At 41.4% G+C, this 19,864-nt stretch overlaps 1 protein-coding gene across 1 annotated transcript in view; it reads left to right on the top strand.

Annotated features, from left to right (window-relative positions):
• Positions 1-19,864, top strand: part of LOC118219191 (NLR family CARD domain-containing protein 3-like) — a 97,870-nt gene that overhangs the window by 61,944 nt on the left and 16,062 nt on the right. Inside the window, exon 11 of the mRNA XM_035402185.1 lies at positions 18,170-18,220. Coding sequence (XP_035258076.1) covers positions 18,170-18,220 — 51 coding nt within the window. The remainder of the gene's footprint in view (positions 1-18,169; positions 18,221-19,864) is intronic.

Genomic DNA, 19,864 nt, shown 5'->3' with positions numbered 1-19,864 from the left:
GCTCTGTCTACTTGTGCTGTGAGTTAGAGCTGCAGTAAGAGGATGAGTTTAACTGGAAGCTCTGTCTCCATGTGCTGTGAGTTATAGCTGTAGTAAGAGGATGAGTTTAACTGGAAGTTCTGTCTCCATGTGCTGTGAGTTAGAGTTGCAGTAAGAGGATGAGTTTAACTGGAAGCTCTGTCTACTTGTGCTGTGAGTTAGAGCTGCAGTAAGAGGATGAGTTTAACTGGCTGCTCTGTCTCCATGTGCTGTGAGTTAGAGCTGCAGTAAGACGATGAGTTTAACTGGAAGCTCTGTCTCCATGTGCTGTGAGTTATAGCTGTAGTAAGAGGATGAGTTTAACTGGAAGTTCTGTCTCCATGTGCTGTGAGTTCGAGCTGCAGTAAGAGGATGAGTTTTACTGGAAGCTCTGTTTCCATGTACTATGAGTTAGAGCTGCAGTAAGACGATGACTTTAACTGGATGCTCTGTCTCCATGTGCTGTGCATTAGAGCTGCAGTAAGAGGATAAGTTTAACTGAAAGCTGTGTCTCCATGTACTGTGAGTTAGAGCTGCAGTAAGAGGATGAGTTTAACTGGAAGCTCTGTCTCCATGTGCTGTGAGTTAGAGCTGCAGTAAAAGGATGAGTTAAACTGGAAGCTCTGCCTCCATGTGCTGTGAGTTAGAGCTGCAGTAAGAGGATGAGTTTAGCTGGATGCTCTGTCTCCATGTGCTGTGAGTTAGAGCTGCAGTAAGAGGATGAGTTTAGCTGGATGCTCTGTCTCCATGTGTTGTGAGTTAGAGCTGCAGTAAGAAGATGAGTTTAACTGGATGCTCTGTCTCCATGTGCTGTGAGTTAGAGCTGCAGTAAGAGGATGAGTTTAAATGAAAGCTCTGTCTCCATGTCCTGTGAGTTAGAGCTGTCGTAAGAGGATGAGTTTAACTGGAAGCTCTGTCTTCATGTGCCGTGAGTTAGAGCTGCAGTAAGAGGATGATTTTAACTGGAAGCTTTGTCTCCATGTTTTGTTCACAGGCTTCGGGTAGAGAGGGCCGGGTCACCTGTACCCAGCTGTCTGTCTATGAAGAGTGATCATTCAATCCCTCCTCCAATCAACTTCAGAGGAGAGTTCACAGGTGATCAAAGGTAATTATACAAGTTCACATTGACACTATTGTTGAATTAAATTTAATTGCCAACTTTCAGGTGTAGTGGGGAGAAGGATAGCACGTTCAGGTCCACATGGGTGTATTAAATCATTTTAAAGTGTCATGATGTGTTTTAGGCCTTTTCCACACGTATATGGATTTTTTAAAAACGTAGTTTTTTCCTTTTGTTTTGGCCTCCCGTCCACACGAAAATGGCATTTTAAGTCACTAAGAACTAAGCTTTTTGAAAACGCCTTCCAAGGTGGAGATTTTTCAAAACTCCGGTTTCTCTGACTTTGTGTGGACAAGAAAAACGGAACTTTATGAAAACGCTGACATCATGACGTCAACTCGCGCATCTGTTACCATGGCAATTTGTGTATTGCGCATGCGGCAATCGTTTTAGCGTTCTCGTGTGGAGGGAGATATTTTTTAAAACACCGGTCGTGTGGTTTTTTTTTTTTCTTTTTTTAAACGGAGGGGTAAATAACTACTTTTTCAGATTAATCCGTATACCTGCGGAGAGGGCCTTATATCAGACTCAGATGTGCTGTGAGTTAGAGTTGCAGTAAGAGTATGAGTTTAACTGGAAGCTCTGTCTCCATGTGCTGTGAGTTATAGCTGTAGTAAGAGGATGAGTTTAACTGGAAGCTCTGTCTCCATGTGCTGTGAGTTAGAGCTGCAGTAAGACGATGAGTTTAACTGGAAGCTCTGTCTCCATGTGCTGTGAGTTAGAGTTGCAGTAAGAGGATGAGTTAAACTGGAAGCTCTGTCTACTTGTGCTGTGAGTTAGAGCTGCAGTAAGAGGATGAGTTTAGCTGGATGCTCTGTCTCCATGTGCTGTGAGTTAGAGCTTCAGTAAGAGGATGAGTTTAACTAGAAGCTCTGTCTCCATGTGCTGTGAGTTAGAGCTGCAGTAAGAGTATGAGTTTAACTGGAAGCTCTGTCTCCATGTGCTGTGAGTTAGAGCTGCAGTAAGAGGATGAGTTTAACTGGATGCTCTGTCTCCATGTGCTGTGAGTTAGAGCTACAGTAAGAGGATGAGTTTAACTGGAAGCTCTGTCTCCCTGTGCTGTGAGTTAGAGCTGCAGTAAGAGGATGAGTTTAACTGGAAGCTCTGTCTCCCTGTGCTGTGAGTTAGAGCTACAGTAAGAGGATGAGTTTAACTAAAAGCTCTGTCTCCATGTGCTGTGAGTTAGAGCTGCAGTAAGAGTATGAGTTTAACTGGAAGCTCTGTCTCCATATGCTGTGAGTCAGAGCTGCAGTAAGAGTATGAGTTTAACTGGATGCTCTGTCTCCATATGCTGTGAGTTAGAGCTGCAGTAAGAGGATGAGTTTAACTGGGAGCTCTGTCTCCATGTGCTGTGAGTTAGAGCTGCAGTAAAAGGATGAGTTTACCTGGAAGCTCTGTCTCCATGTGCTGTGAGTTAGAGCTGCAGTAAGAGGATGCGTTTAACTGGAAGTTCTGTCTCCATGTGCTGTGAGTTAGAGCTGCAGTAAGAGGATGAGTTTAACTGGAAGCTCTGTCTCCATGTGCTGTGAGTTAGAGCTGCAGTAAGAGGATGAGTTTAACTGGAAGCTCTGTCTCCATGTGCTGTGAGTTAGAGCTGCAGTAAGAGGTTGAGTTTAACTGGAAGCTCTATCTCCATGTGCTGTGAGTTAGAGCTGCAGTAAGAAGATGAATTTTACTGTATACTTTGTCTCATGATTTGTTCACAGAATCCACTGCTCACAGGTGTCCAACCATATTGTAAAGAGGAGTTCAGAGAAACTGTTGTCAACACAGGTATTATTTATGTATTTTCATATTTTAATTTTTGCTTGTGTGATTGTCTTGTACTGTACACTGCATTTCCTTTGAATATGATCGCATGACAAAAAATGAATTATTACCCTTTAATTGATAAGATTGAATATGTAATCAGGTTTTTTAATTTTGTAGAGTGCTACCTGGCCCTCCTGGGCTCACAGAAAGATCCAAATTCTTTTTTAGGTCCCAAACACAATGGCAGAGTAAGACTCCAAACAGAGTGTTTGAAGCATGCAGTTTATAGTCTGAATTTTCCAAATGTATCGCACTGAGAAACTGATTTATTCTATGGGAACTCTTGATTTATCACAAGTAGTGTCTCTACAAAACCACACAATAAAATGTCCAGTGTTAATTCAATTCTTTTAACAGATAATGTTTCATCCCACTCTGCAATGTGGGACCAAAAGTTATCTGTTAAGAGTTGAATTAAAACACGACATTAACTGGACATTTTACTGTGCATTAATCGGGGATAAAAGGTGCACTTCAGACTTGAGGCTTTGGACCTTCTGCATGTATTCTGTTTAAAAGTATCTGTCCCCGTTCTGGCCTTCCTATAAGAGAAAACATGAGACATATTGCAAGAATCTGATTGTTTCAATGGCTCTCATACAGCACACCTCTTCATGTGTTTACTTCACACACTGATACAGCACACCTCTTCATGTGTTTATTTCACACTGATACAGCACACCTCTTCATGTGTTTATTTCACACAGTGATACAGCACACCACTTCATGTCTTTATTTCACACAGTGATACAGCACACCTCTTCATGTGCTTATTTCACACTGATACAGCACACCTCTTCATGTGTTTATTTCACACTGATACAGCACACCTCTTCATGTGCTTATTTCACACAGTGATACAGCACACCACTTCATGTGTTTATTTCACACAGTGATACAGCACACCTCTTCATGTGTTTATTTCACACTGATACAGCACACCTCTTCATGTGTTTATTTCACACAGTGATACAGCACACCTCTTCATGTGTTTATTTCACACACTGATACAGCACACCTCTTCATGTGTTTATTTCACACTGATACAGCACACCTCTTCATGTGTTTATTTCACACAGTGATACAGCACACCTCTTCATGTGTTTATTTCACACTGATACAATACACCACTTCGTGTTTATTTCACACACTGATACAGCACACCTCTTCATGTGTTTATTTCACACTGATACAGTACACCTCTTCATGTGTTTATTTCACACTGATGCAGCACACCTCTTCATGTGTTTATTTCACACTAATACAGCTGACCAGCAGCCCTGTGAAGCAGAAGGATCTCGCTGACACACTGGAGAGAGATGAGCAGCACAGTAAGAGTTTTCACTCATTGCTACTGTGTGTCCATTTGAATGCTCAAATGAGCTTAGCAATCAAATATAACAGAGTACAATGTTTTGTAATGTTTTGTTTATTTATAGGATCTACACTTTCATAATAGTGTTTTACATCAACAGTCTTGCATATGGAAAACATCACACACTACATGTGCACAAAGGTGTTTAAATTAAAATATTGCATCCAGCAGTGATTATGGGGCAAGCAAATGCACATGAGATTAAATGTCCCTGAAAGAGATTCAGATCTGGTCTGAGTTTTTATCCAGGATTAATGAGCACTGAGCATAAAAATGATAAGATGATTAAATTACTACATGACCCATGAAGACCATATTTACCACATCACACTATGAAAAATCAAGAAATTGAATGTGATAAAGGAATTGAATCCTTTTTCATTGTTTGATATGTTTTCATTTTGCCTGTAGAACAGACTGTGAGAAGTGTGTAACACCTTAAGATGTGTGTGAACCATTGTAAAAATGGACCGCATATGTATTTTTTATTATCTGTTCTGTTATTTTAAACGTTGTTTCTCATATTTCCTCTCCTCAGATGAATTCAAAGAAAGAGCCCAGCAGGCACTGAAAACTCATCTGAAGAAGAGGTTTGAATGCATATTTGAAGGTTTAGCAAAGCAGGGCAACCCAACCCTCCTCAATGAGATCTATACAGAGCTCTACATCACAGAGGGGGGAAGTGGGGGCGTTAATGATGAACACGAGATCAGACAGATTGAGACAGCATCCAAGAGACAAACCACACAGGAGACTGCAATCATCTGCAATGACATCTTTAAGCCTTTACCTGGACAAGAGAGACCCATCAGAACTGTGCTTACAAAGGGCATCGCTGGCATTGGGAAAACCGTCTCTGTGCAAAAGTTCATTCTGGACTGGGCAGAAGGAAAAGCCAATCAGGACATTGATTTGATCTTCACTCTTCCTTTCCGAGATCTGAATCTGAAAAAGGAGAGAGAATTTAGTCTCATGAAACTTCTGCAGCACTACTTTCCGCAACTGAAAGAGATCAAAAGTTTTGAAGATGAAGTCAAAGTTGTGTTCATCTTTGATGGTCTGGATGAGTGTCGACTTCCTCTAGATTTCCAAAGCAATAAGATCTGCTGTGATATAACAGTGTCATCATCAGTGGATGTGCTGCTGACCAACCTCATTCTGGGGAATCTGCTTCCCTCTGCTCTCCTCTGGATCACCTCCCGACCAGCAGCAGCCAATCAGATCCCTCCTCAGTGCGTCCACCAGGTGACAGAGGTACGAGGGTTCAATGACCCACAGAAGGAGGAATACTTTAGGAAGAGAATCAGAGATGAGACAAAGGCCAGGAGAATTATCTCACACGTGAAGTCATCCAGGAGTCTGCACATCATGTGTCACATACCAGTCTTCTGTTGTATTTCTGCCACTGTACTGGAGACAATGTTGGGTAAAGAGAGTGGAGATCTGCCCAAAACTCTGACTGAAATGTACACACACTTCCTGCTCATTCAAACTAATGTGAAGAATGAGAAGTATCATGGCAATGGTGTGACAAATCCGAAAATCTCAGAGTCAGATACAGAAATCATCCTGAAACTGGGGCAGCTGGCTTTTCTACAGCTGAAAAAGGGCAATCTGATATTCTATAAAGAGGACCTGAGAGAGAGTGGCATTGATGTCAGTGAAGCTTCAGTGTACTCTGGGGTGTGCACAGAGATCTTTAAAGAGGAGTGTGGGTTGGGTGAGGAGAAGGTCTACTGCTTTGTGCATCTGAGCATTCAGGAGTATCTGGCTGCCTTGTTTGTGTTTCATTCATGTGTGAATGAGAACAGAAATGTACTCGGGGCAGAAGAATTAAAACTTCGCAGTGACGTAGTGCAGCTGTCTGAGTTACACAGGACTGCAGTGGATCAGGCCTTAGAGAGTAAGAATGGACACCTGGACCTTTTCCTCAGATTCCTTCTAGGCCTCTCTCTGGACTCCATTCAGACTCTATTAGGAGGAATACTGACACAGACAGGAAGCAGATCACCTGTACCAGATCCACAGACACAGACAGGAAGCAGATCAGAGAGCATTGAGCACACAGTATTGGACATAAAGTTCAGGATCAAAGTGGAATCTTCAGCAGAGAGGACCATAAATCTGTTCCACTGTCTCAATGAACTTTATGACAACTCTCTAGTGGAGGAAATCAAGAATTTCCAGAGATCAGGAGAACTCTCTAATGAAAAGCTGGAACCACACCAATGTTCAGCCCTGGCCTTTATGTTACTGATGTCAGAGGAGATCCTGGATGAGTTTGACTTGACGACCTACAAAACATCAGCAGCAGGTTATCAGAGGCTGGTACCAGTAGTCAGGCACTGCAGGAAGGCCATGTGAGTATGGTGTAATAATTAAAGTAGATAATGACAGCATGTTTTATAAACACTTCATAGTTAAAGTGAAAATAGAATACAATAAAATTGTCAGGGAAGTGAGAATTATGATTTTTGAGTCAAGCTATTTTAACAGATTGTGCCCTCATTTAATGAATACAGAAGGAGCATCAAATGTAACATGTAACACTTATCCAACATGTAAAATGTATTTTATTAGATTTAATTTACATATTAAAATTAAAGATACCAGTTATTAAATACATCATGAATTCCTTGTTAGGCAAACCAATGTGATGGATCAATAATGGTCCAAACATGCAACTCACTGATTTAAATGAAGAGACGTATAGTGTGTTACGGTATTAAGACGAACATATTCCCCATCAAATAAAAAAATACATGCTACACTTCCTTTACACAAATTTAGACACGGAAAATAGGGGACTCAGAGGGGGAACCCATCTGCCGCGGGCAGGCACCTGTTTGTTATGGAGTGGCAGGAGGCGGGGGTGTCGAGCTGGTCTAGGGCTGGAGCTCCGGCCCGGGGGGGGTGCTCAGAAAAGCCGAGGAAAACGAGGAAAAAAAACGTTGTTAGGGGATTCAAATGGTAGATTAGCAAGCAGAGCAGAAGAAACAGAGGTGCCCACGTGCGATAAGGAAAACCCCATCAGAATAAGGCTATGGCAGCATAGCTAAGGGAAACAGAGGCAGGGGCCAACGCAGCCATGAGGGCAGGCTTGAGACAGTCATCACCAGACCATGACCAGTTCAGCTTAACACAGCACTACCAATGATGATCCAGTGACAGCAGTAACCTCTCAGTCTACCAGAGACTCTATAACTATGCCCGCCACCCACTCCTGCCCCTGAAATATAAGAGAGACTAAAAATATATGTTTTGAGCCTAGCTTTACATAAGGCGATGGTGTCTGCGCCCCGAACATGGGCAGGCAACTTGTTCCAAGTGTTTGTGAGGGAATATAAGGAAGAAATAAATCATTTAAGTACAAAGGGGCAAGCCCATGTAAGGCCTTAAAGGTAAGAAGTAGTATCTTATAGTCTATTTGGAATTTAACTGGCAACCAGTGAAGCGATGCTAACGCTGGGCTGATGTGCTCGAATCTCCTTGTTCTAGTGAGAATACGAGCTGCTGCATTTTGAATTAGCTGGAGCCCTTTCAGATAGGAATTTGCACATCCAGACAAAAGAGCATTGCAGTAATATAATCTTGAAGTAACAAAAGCATGACCTAGCTTTTCTGCATCATGTAAGGACAGTATTTTCTGAATTTTTGAAGTGTTTCTCAAGTGATGAAAAGCAACCCTGAACCAAGAGAGTGCCTGTCCAAGGAGGCCTGCAGGATTTTCAAGTCTATCCAAGGGGATGATCAACTGTGTCAAATACTGCACTTAAGTCTGAAAGCACAAGTACAGAGATGCAGCCATGGTCGGAAGCGAGGAGTAGGTCATTGAGTACTTTGACCAGGGCTGTTTCAGTGCTGTGAGAGGGTCTAAAACCAGATTGAAAAACTTCCAATATATGATTGGAGTGCAAAAAATCGGCCTTTTCTAGTATTTTAGAAAGAAAAGGAGGTTTGAGATAAGCCTGTAGTTAGACAGGTCATTCACATCCAAGTTTGGCTTCTTAAGAAGGGGTTTGATGGCTGCAAGTTTAAGAGTCTGTGGTATGTGTCCAGATGCTAAAGACACACTGACAATATGTAACATTGGTGTTCCAATCACTGGTAATAGCTCCTTGAAAAGCTTCATAGGGATAGGGTCTAGAAGACAAGTAGAAGATTTTTAGGAATTAACTATGGCATTAAACTCCATGAGATCTATTGGAGCAAAAGAGTTCAGATAGGCCGCCCGTCTTTCTGAAGATTCTTCTGAAGATTCTGCATCCAAGCGTTGTGCGGCCGGAAGAGCAGACCCTATATAAGGGGTGATAGGAGAACTTTGAATCTTGCCTCTGATTTTTATAATTTTGTCATCAAAGAAAGTCATGAAGTCATTGCTACTAAATGATATTGAGGCACATGGATCAACTTGATTCTTGGTCAGCCTGGCAGCAGTGTTAAACAGGTGCCTAGGATTGTTTCTATTTTCATCTATTAAAGTAGAAAAGTATGAGGAACGTGCTGTGGAGGGGGCATGTTTATAAGTTAGTAGACTGTCTTTCCAGTCCTGGAGGAATACCTGCAATTTAGTAGAACGCCATTTGCGCTCAAGTTGGCATGAAGCTTGTTTGAGAGCAGGAGTATGGTCATTGTACCAGGGTGCTAATTTCTTATAGCGGACTTTCCTCTTCTTAAGAGGTGCGATAGTATCCAGGGTCCTGGAAAGTACGTAATTTGTATTGTCTGTCGGCTGATCAATTGAGCTAATGCTTACATTTTTGTATGTGTTTGGGTGGGAGCCAAGAAAATCCCCACAGTGCACAAATGAGCCTGGGAGCTCATTAATAAAAGCATTTGCAGTCCTGGAGGAAAGCTTACAGATAAGGTAGAATGAAGGATCTGGTGACACATGACAGACTTGTGAAAGTTGGAAAGTAATTCAATAATGGTCTGATAGCACAGGGTTTTTAGGCATGACTGCTATATTTGCTATTTCTGTATCATAAGTTAAGACCAGATCAAGAGTATGGTTATGAGAATGTGTGGACTGATGTATATGTTGATCGAAGCCAATAGATTCAGTGATAAACAAGAGTGCTGATCTGAGAGGATCACTTTCACTATCCATGTGAATATTGAAGTCCCCTACAATTACTGCTTTATCTGAATTAACAACCAGGCTGGAAAGGAAATCAGCAAACTCAAGTAAAAAGCCACTGTATGGCCCTGGTGGCCTGTATACAATTGCAAGGATAAAACTTACAGCTTTTTTTGTTCGGATGTGCAAAACTGAGTACAAGCAAGTTACATTTGAAGCCAGATTTCAAAGTAGCAAAAAGATTAGAATGATATACAGCAGCAACACCACCGCCACGACCCGTCAGACGGGGAACGTGAGTATAGCTGTAGCCAGGAGGGGTGGATTCATTTAAGGCAATATACAGTTTTAAGCCAAGTTTCAGTTACACATAAGGTTTCAACTTGGTGTTCAGTAATTAATTCATTTACAAGAGTTGCCTTAGGGGCTAGTGATCTGATATTAATTAATCCAATTTTTAGCTGAGTTTGGTCAGCCGCATTATTAGTAGAAATACAAGGTCTGATTTTTGCAGATTAGCCATACAAACACCCCTATGGTCTTTATTGAACTAACATTTGTCCTTAACTTTGACTTGGACAAGTAAACACAAGTGTTACACTTATTCTTATCTAACTCAGTTTGGTAAAGTAGTTCGAACTGTGTTTGTGTAGAAAAAAAATCCCTCCTTTTAAATGTCATTCAGTTAAGGACAAATGTTGATTGAATCAAATCCATGTTTTTCAAAAGGGGGGAAGAGCCCCCCTTTCACCCCTAGTCCATGCATAGATAATTTGTGAGTGAGAGATGACCAGAGAGAGCCTGCTCAGCCTGTACCCCTCTTGTATTGTTCATGAAGATGAGATATTTTTTCAACATTATGATTAATGTAATGCTGGGTTTGGTTTGGGAGAGGCAAGTGTGGTTATGAATGAAATGTTTGTGTTACTGTATTGTGCGATTAGGTCAGGCAGTAAATGCACCATGTTACAAGGCTAGTAGTGCCACCCTGGTCTCTGCTTTATTCTGGTGTAGGCTGACCCAGAATCCTATAGACAGAGTGAAAACAGGAAGGTAGAGGAATTGTAGGATATAATGGGTGTCAGGGTGAGGTCTTCTCAGGGGACTGTTAAAGTGCCTGTTTTTGAGGTAATTCTGTGGCTTATCTCAGGCTAAAGTCTGGCCAGTACAAGGTTCTGAAGTTTCCTAAAGTCTGGTAAAAGCTAAATGGTGGCTCCTTGGACAGCACCATCAAATGTATCACTATTCCAAAATGAACTCAAAGGCATCATTAACAGTTCCTACATAGCTTTGGTTTCACTACCTGGTTATATGTAACACCAGCAGAACAGACAGACTGCACTACATGGTTATATATAACCTCAGCAAAACAGACAGACTGCACTACAGTACCTGGTTATATGTGAACAGATCACTTTTTTGCATTTTTGTTTCTAAAGTGAATCTGGCTTTTGCTGTGTATTGGCTTGCAATGCTGTGGGACGTTTCTCACAGTTACCAGCAAAAGTAAAGAAGCAGAGCCTAACTCACTATCCACTCTGAGAGATTTTATTTCTGAGTTATTTCTTGCATCTTTACTTTTGGTTGTATCTGTGCCAAATGTCAGAAGAAAGGGGGCCATTTGGGTAAAAATTTCATTTGTAGAACTGTCAGAGTTCTGTCCAACAGGACGTCTAATTCTCAGGCCCGAAGTGGTGCAAGTGCTAGCAAAGTCATTTTCCTCAGAGCATCACTAACTTTAAATCCTCAATATCACTCTTCATCACTCAATGCGATTACTGTTACATTGCACTTATCAGATTTTACAGGATATTGCGATATTTAATCATACAATAATATATAAACTCTCCTTACAGACTGAACAGCTGTGACCTCACAGAGAAGTCCTGTGAAATTGTGGCCTCTGCTCTTCAGTCATCAAACTCACCCCTGAGAGATCTGGACCTCAGCTACAATAACCTGGGTGATTCAGGAGTGAAGCTGCTCTGTGCTGGACTGATGAGCCCAAACTGTAAACTACAGAGACTGGGGTTAGTAGTGCTGTGCTCTGTGTGACCTTAACTAAATAGAATTGGTGATTATGGCTCTGTGCAGTGAAATATAGGGTTGCCAGGTTTATGGTTCCTGACCATAACATAAGGTTTTAGTGGAGTCTGTAGTATCAGGTCACAGGTGATGACTGAATGCTGAATGCATGATTGACATGATTGTAAAATATTGACCACTTCAGTACAGGAATATGTTTCACGTCTATCATAACATAACAAAAATAACATAACATAACATAACATAATGACGAGAATAGGCCATTCAGCCCAACATGCTCACCATTTTCCTACCTACCACTAGTGCTAGGTTTACCTACAAACTAGATAGTATCCAGCATTAATATCTTCCTCATTAATGATGTATTATTTCACCCACCCGTAACCCATCCGCTATTAATCAGAATGTTAATTTTTATGACTCGGCGCACCCGATCCGCAGATTAACCGTGGTGCCCGCTGATATAACTGCGATCCGCACATCACTAATACACACATGCCTTATTTTTATCCCCACCCGCATTCAGCGAAGAAGAATATCAGGGTCAGAGCCAATCAGAGGCAGAGTAGAGGCGGGTCTTCGCAGAATGTGGGTGGGAAAAAAAATAACACTACACACACAGAGAGACAGACCTGCTAAATGTCAGGCGCACCGGTGCGACCAATGAAAATGTTTAGTCGCACTTGACAGACTTTTGGTCGCATGTGCTCCCAAAATGGTCGCACTCTGGAGCCTTGATTTATACTCACTACTATCCGAGCATCCTGTTGGCTTTTTTACTGCAACAGCACAGTGCCTAGAACCTGAAAGGTTTTGATCAACTATTACTCCCAAAATTGAGCACATTCCAATGTCGTTCCTCCCGAAGTTGGGGTGACATGGCTCAGGAGGTAAGTGCGATTGCCTGGCAGTCGGAGGGTTGCCGGTTCAAACCCCACCCTGGGCGTGTCAAAGTGTCCTAGAGCAAGACACCTAACCCCTAACTGTTTTGGCGAATGAGAGGCATCAATTGTAAAGTGTTTTGGATAAAAGCGCTATATAAATGCAGTCCATTTACCATAAAGTAATCTAGCCTGATGTTTTTATTTCCCACATGTAGAACTTTACATTGAGCTGTATTGAGTTTCATTTGCCAGGTTTCCGCTGACTTCTGGATTCACTTCTGTCACATATTGCAGTGTTCATCCATCCCCATTATTCACTACCTGCTCTGCACTCTAATGAAATCCATACTTACACTAGGGCTACCGCGGTTACTGCATTACCGCGGAAACACAATCACGTGTTGACGACAGGGAAACTCAATGCTACAGGGCATAGGTGGCTTGCTGCCCTAGCCACGTACGATTTTGAAGTAAAATATCACCCTGAGAAGGTCAATGTCGAGGCTGATTTGCTTTCCCGAAACTGGACACTTTCACAGGGTGATGTGAAAGCGATTTGTGGTCGTGTGCATGTGCAGGAGTCTAGTGACAGTGATGTGCACTTGGCAGACAAACTAGGTGTTCCAGCAGAAGGTGTTCCTGAGCTGTATGCTTTTGCAACTCATCTCAATTTTGGTCAGCTAGAACAGTTCACCCGAGAAGACCTGCGAGAAGCGCAGCTAGAGGACAGTGTTCTCAGAGTAGTTAGAGAGGCTTTTAACACAGGTCAGTGGCCGGCAAACTAGAGCTGCCGCGGTTACTGCATTACCGTGGTAACGCTATCACGTCACGTCCACCGCAGAGTCAAGCTGATCACCGCTTCACCGCTGGGTTTTGTTTTTTCCCGTTTATTTTAGGCCAATTGTTTATGTTCCAATTTTTACTTGTAAAAGTTGTGATCTGAAATAAATGCAATGCAATTTTTAAAATAATTATAATTATTATTGTGTAGCCTATTTTCTTCACTCCATGTGTTCAAAAGTTTCCACTCACAGTTGCGCAGTTAACGTTCTGATCGGAGAACATGTCACCCAGAATGTGCTTTGCAACTGTTGGATACAGAAAGTTTTCGCTTCAAATTAGGCTAAAAACATGGATCTTGTAGCGAAACCCAACGTTACTTCTCCTGTTTGGGAACATTTTGGCTTTGAGCCTGATGAAGATGGAAAGCCAAAGAATTTGTATGAGGCAGTGTGCCGCATTTGCAGCAAGAAAATCAACGTCATGCGAGGAAACAGGACAAATCTAGCATTGCCTCTTAGGACCACTCATCGTCCGTTATACGATGCAATGAAAGGCACCCCATCTACCTCGGGAGGTACCGGCTCGGCACTATGTCAGGTAGGAGTCTCAGAGGCATTTGCCAGAGTGACTAAATACAACCGGGACGGCAACAAGTGGCGAGCACTTACAACAACTGTAACAAAGTATTTGGTTGTGTAGATGGTGCCCTTCCGGACTGTAGGAAAGCCATCATTCCGAGCTATGCTTCAGTCCTTCGACAAGCAGTATGAACTGCCGGGCAGAACCTATTTTTCGGAAACAGCCATTCCAGAAATGTACTTGTAAAAAACAAAATCGTAGCCCGGAGGTTTAAATTATAATTTTTTTATGGCGGTTACCGCAACGGTTTGAATGGCTTCGCTAATTTTTGCGGTAAGGAAATAAATCAATACCGCGGCAGCTCTAACTTATACCCCACTCTCTTTCTCATGCTGACCTTGTAATGAAGATGAGTTGTACTCCTTCATCATTACACACCTGTGTGTGCTACAGGGTTGTGGCATTTCTGAAGATGTTGAGCATAAAATCAGATATTATTACTGTTGATAAAATCAACTATTGGTCGATAGGGTATGTGTGTACATCTTAGGGAAGAGTGTCAATCTGATCAACATGCAAACTACTGTTTAGGTGCAATGTTACATCACTTAGTTTTGTCACTCTTCTGTGGTTCCAATCCAAAGCTAAAGTCTGGATTTCAGAACATTTAAATTCTACAGCAGTTGGCTTTACTTATCTTGCTTGGCAGAGGTTGCACAGGGTCATTATATAGCAGGAACACCAGGAGACTCCTCACTGCTATACAGAGCACAGGGTCATTATATAGCAGGAACACAAGGAGAATCCACTACTGTGCTATATAGAGCACAGGCTCATTATATAGCAGGTACACAAGGAGACTCCTCACTGTGCTATATAGAGCACAGGGTTATTATATAGCAGGAACACAAGGATACTCCTCAGTGCTATATTGAGCACAGGGTTATTATATGCACCTTTAGCTGCTCCAAACAAAACTGGCACCAACCCACCATACTGTCCATAGCGAAGCTCCCAAACACAATCTAAAAGCACCCTCCCCTAGGCCTGGAAGCTAGGTCTCTTATAGAGCCCATGGTTAGGTAATGGGCCACAGCTGATGTGATTGCAATGAACCACAGATGCAGCTATACCCGTCTGTAGGGCCGGTGCTGCCCCCTGGTGGACAGCACCCAATTCCCTTCCTGGCATCACATGTTAAACAGGCAAAAGCTTTGAGGATATGCTGTGGAGCACTCAGAACAACACCAATTAATGCATTACTAATGAGATGGGAGAAATACCAACGAGGCATAGATGTATAAAACTTGCTTTGCATAACTGGATTAAGTTTAAATGATCTAGTGTAGATCACCCTGCTAAGAATCCTGTTGAGATTTCATGGGAAGTGGACATGCAAGGGATTCATTGTTAATTAATTGTGCTGCAACATGAAGAACAGACAAACCAACTAATAATAAATAACTCTCCAGTGCTTCCTCAGGCAGTATGTGAGAAGGGCATCCAATTGATCTGGCGTAATCTGAATTATGGAGTGAAACATTCAGGCGTAGAGCCACTTCCTCCAAATGGCTGAACACTACAGGGTCAATCTCTGTGATGCAGCTACCTGGAACAAACTGTCAAAGCATCCACACAAAAGAGCACATAATGATGACTAGCGTTTTCAGCTAGGTCAGCCAGACTCAAGCCTCTGGCTATCTCTTGCCTGTATAGGAAACAACAGTTTTCCTATTTGGCTCAATTCTGAAAATATAACTAGAACTAGATTAATCATTTTTAATACAAACCATTCACACCTACATCCTAATTATGATTTAATACCATAATGGAATTTCTGGGACGTGCCATTCAGAAACTGACATGGCGAGCTAACCTAAGTTTTAATACCTTTAAAGGTTCACACAAAGTAAGGTAACTCAATGCAGTTTGATATTTTAGGATACAAACACTGTTTCTAACCTATCTATTGATTACATTTAAATGTTTTTCATAGCCTATTGCCAACTGGTGAAAACTTATCACGATAATGTACATTTGTAGTGTAGTCAGGTTATCCACTAGGCGGAGCCCTAGGCTTTTCGAAAGAGGATATACCAACCAATGTAAGACGTCAGTGAGGTAGTGGGGTAGCTTGTTCAGGAGATTGAGTGCAGCCGTTCTGTATGTATGCCACAGTTCTTTAAGCTCCAAAGTAAAGTTTATCATAAACTCTTCTATGTGGTCCTGTTCTATTCCCTTCTGAAGTTATCCCAGCATTATTCTGCAGTTCCCGTTGAATGTCTTCCCTTTTCAGTCCTGTTATGTTCGCTTGCTCTGTGAGTCTGCGTGCATGTCTTAATCCTGCAGGTGGAGCTGATTGCTCTATCAAAAATATGCAATCTGTTAGTCACGAAAAGACTGTTTACGATTACATACATTTGGATCCTTTGATATGCACACACATTAGAGCACCCAAAAAATACTTATGGTAAAACAATGTGCTTACATATCACCAAAACAAACTTTTATTTGGCAATTTCTCCCAAAATGTTTATCAAAATCCCTTACCTTTCGTTGGAGAGAAAGCAAGGGTCATTCTGAGTGTTTATCCTGAAATAAGTCACTCAAGCTGCACTACCTAACCAAAAAAAAAAAATCGGTGTTACTTTTTTCCCCGCTCTGCCCTACTAATGTAAATATGGTAAAAAGCAACCGGTGTTGAAGCAAGGGATGTACAGTGAATCTACGTACTCTGGTATTGATCAACCAATTGAAATATTGTGACACTATGACATTTTCATTGACAGCCCCCTCATTAACATATGGATGAAAAAATACAGAAATAAATACAGAAATATATTGTGGCACCGCACTGGGCGTGACGGTGCAGGCGGGGCGGCACAGAAATACACAGACCGGAGGTTTGGGGAAAAATAGCCCAACAGGCATTTTTATTTACCAAAAATTATATACAAAAAAAACCAAAACCAAACTCAACAACTAAAGTCTCTTGTCAGAATTAACTTAAAGTAAAGCAACCAAAATTAGGAGTAACGGCGTCCGGAAGACCGCTGAGGGGATCCCTCTTCAAAGCAGGAAGAGGGATGTGGTCCTGCGTCTCCACCGGATTCTGCAAAGTAGGGAAAAAGTTATCAACAGTTTTCAACAGCTCTCCTGCAGCCCAAAACCCCCTCTCCTCAAGGGAGACAAAAGGCCTCCTTTTAAGCTCCCAGCCATCTCCCTGGAGTGGCAGCAGCTGTGTTGCCTCATTGATTGCAGGTGTGTTGACTGCAAAGGAGGGAGTTGAGGAATGTCCAGTTTGCCACTCTCCAGGGTCCTGTGGCTGGGCTTCATAGTGGGGCGCTGTCCCGGGTCCTGAAGAGGCGGCCTGGTGGCAGGTTTTAGCTGATGCCTATAAGGCTGAGAGGGGCACTGTGGGGGCATGCCCCGATCCATGCCACAATATATATATACAGGCATAAATTAATCAAAACATAAATAAGGATATAAGTATATACAGAAATAAATGAATCAAGCAATAAATAAATATGGAAATGAACATCCACAGAAATGAATGAATCAAGAAATAAATATGGAAATAAATGCAAATACCCATTTGTCAGATTTTGTCTATTAATTTATTTGTACATTCATTAATTTTTACATTTTCTTGCTTTTGTATTTATTTATTTATTTATTTATACATTAATTCATTTATTGAGTCATTTATTTATTTATTATTTTTACATTTTTGGTCCTCCATATACCTGTAGTACCAGTCAATGGCAATAATCAGTTGTGGTGTTTCTCTGCAGCCAGCAGATGGCGCTGCAGTGTATTTCATTTGCCGCCTTGGTTACATTATTAGATGAAGATTGAATGTTTTTAAAATATAAAGATGTTTGTAGACTGAAGGTGAGGTAAAGTACACCATAGTGATCATACTAGTGCAGTTTCTTGTGTTAGCAAATGAAATATGGTTGTTTGCCATGTGATATCTTCGCAACATGGAACAGTTTTGTTAATGAAATCCTTGCAGGAAGCCGCCAACCTTGAGTTGAATTGGCTCCTTATTTTTAGTTATTTTTTGTTAATTGAGCCAAGTGATAACCTTTTTTTGTGGATTAGTCAGAATACTTTATGAACATAATTAATATAAACTCTTCCTGTTTTTGTGTGTACTGTGTACATCCCAGGAATGCACGTACTGTACAAATAGTAAATTCCACATTTATCTGCTGCCAAGGTGCACAGTGTGACAATTAGCAGTGAATTTCAATTGTGTGTGTGTTTGTGTGTGGTTGTATGTGTGTGTGTGTGTGTCTGTGTGGTGTGTGTGTGTGTGTGTGTGTGTGGTCTCTCCACAGGCTGGGTTGGTGTAATCTCACAGAGGGCTGCTGTGATGTTCTGGCCTCAGTCCTGCGCTCTCCTCACTCAGAGCTGAGAGATCTGGAGCTCAGAGACAATGACCTGCAGGATTCAGGAGTGAGAGCGCTCTCTGCTAGACTGGAGGACCCACACTGTAAACTGCAGAGACTGGGGTGAGTACAAACACAAACCCCTTCAATCAAAAAGGGTTCCAATGTGACACAACCCGGCACTAATGTTAATAATGACTAAATATGGCACTGACATTACTAATGTTTTTAATGTTAAAATAGACAAGAGAGTTATTTTTCTTCACAGAAATAAAGCAAGATTTTCCTGTTCTTCCTCTTGGTAGAAACACATTTTAAATCTGACATCAGTTGGAATAAACATATTTTTGAGAAGCGTCAAATCGGTTCTATTCATACATTCTTCAAAATTATGAAAATTAATTGAATCTGTTCAAATTTAGTTTAACTGGTCATTTTCTTAAATAGGCATGATTAATTCCAGAGCCCTGTTATTTTATATTGAGCTGTAGATGGGGTTTGACACACACAGCCCTGTTAGTTTATATTAATGTGCTGTAAGGTGTGTAACACACTGCTATGTGTTTGACACACACAGCCCTGTTAGTTTATATTAATGTGCTGTAAGGTGTGTAACACACTGCTATGTGTTTGATACACACAGCCCTGTTAGTTTATATTAATCTGCTGTAAAGTAGCACACTGCTATGTGTTTGACACACACAGCCCTGTTAGTTTATATTCATGTGTGTAAGGTGTGTAACACACAGCTATGTGTTTGACACACACAGCCCTGTTAGTTTATATTTATGTGTGTAAGGAGTGTAACACACCGCTATGTGTTTGACACACACAGCCCTGTTAGTTTATATTAATGTGTGTAAGGTGTGTAACACACTTCTGTGTGTTTGACACACACAGCCCTGTTAGTTTATATTAATGTGTGTAAGGTGTGTAACACACTGCTATGTGTTTGATACACACAGCCCTGTTAGTTTATATTAATCTGCTGTAAAGTAGCACACTGCTATGTGTTTGACACACACAGCCCTGTTAGTTTATATTCATGTGTGTAAGGTGTGTAACACACAGCTATGTGTTTGACACACACAGCCCTGTTAGTTTATATTTATGTGTGTAAGGAGTGTAACACACCGCTATGTGTTTGACACACACAGCCCTGTTAGTTTATATTAATGTGTGTAAGGTGTGTAACACACTTCTGTGTGTTTGATACACACAGCCCTGTTAGTTTATATTAATGTGCTGTAAGGTGTGTAACACACTGCTATGCGTTTGACACACACAGCCCTGTTAGTTTATATTAATGTGTGTAAGGTGTGTAACACACTGCTATGTGTTTGACACACACAGTCCTGTTAGTTTATATTAATGTGCTGTAAGGTGTGTAACACACTGCTATGCGTTTGACACACACAGCCCTGTTAGTTTATATTAATGTGTGTAAGGTGTGTAACACACTGCTATGTGTTTGACACACACAGCCCTGTTAGTTTATATTAATGTGCTGTAAGGTGTGTAACACACTGCTATGTGTTTGACACACACAGCCCTGTTAGTTTATATTTATGTGTGTAAGGTGTGTAACACACTGCTGTGTGTTTGATACACACAGCCCTGTTAGTTTATATTAATGTGTGTAAGGTGTGTAACATGCTGCTATGTGTTTGACACACACAGCCCTGTTAGTTTTTATTAATGTGTGTAAGTTGTGTAACACACTGCTATGTGTTTGACACACACAGCCCTGTTAGTTTATATTAATGT

This window comes from Anguilla anguilla, chromosome 19 (genome assembly GCF_013347855.1).
Source record: "Anguilla anguilla isolate fAngAng1 chromosome 19, fAngAng1.pri, whole genome shotgun sequence".
Taxonomy (NCBI): Eukaryota; Metazoa; Chordata; class Actinopteri; order Anguilliformes; family Anguillidae; genus Anguilla; species Anguilla anguilla.
Note: the sequence above shows the minus strand (reverse complement) of the source record. Positions and strands in the feature narration are given on the sequence as shown.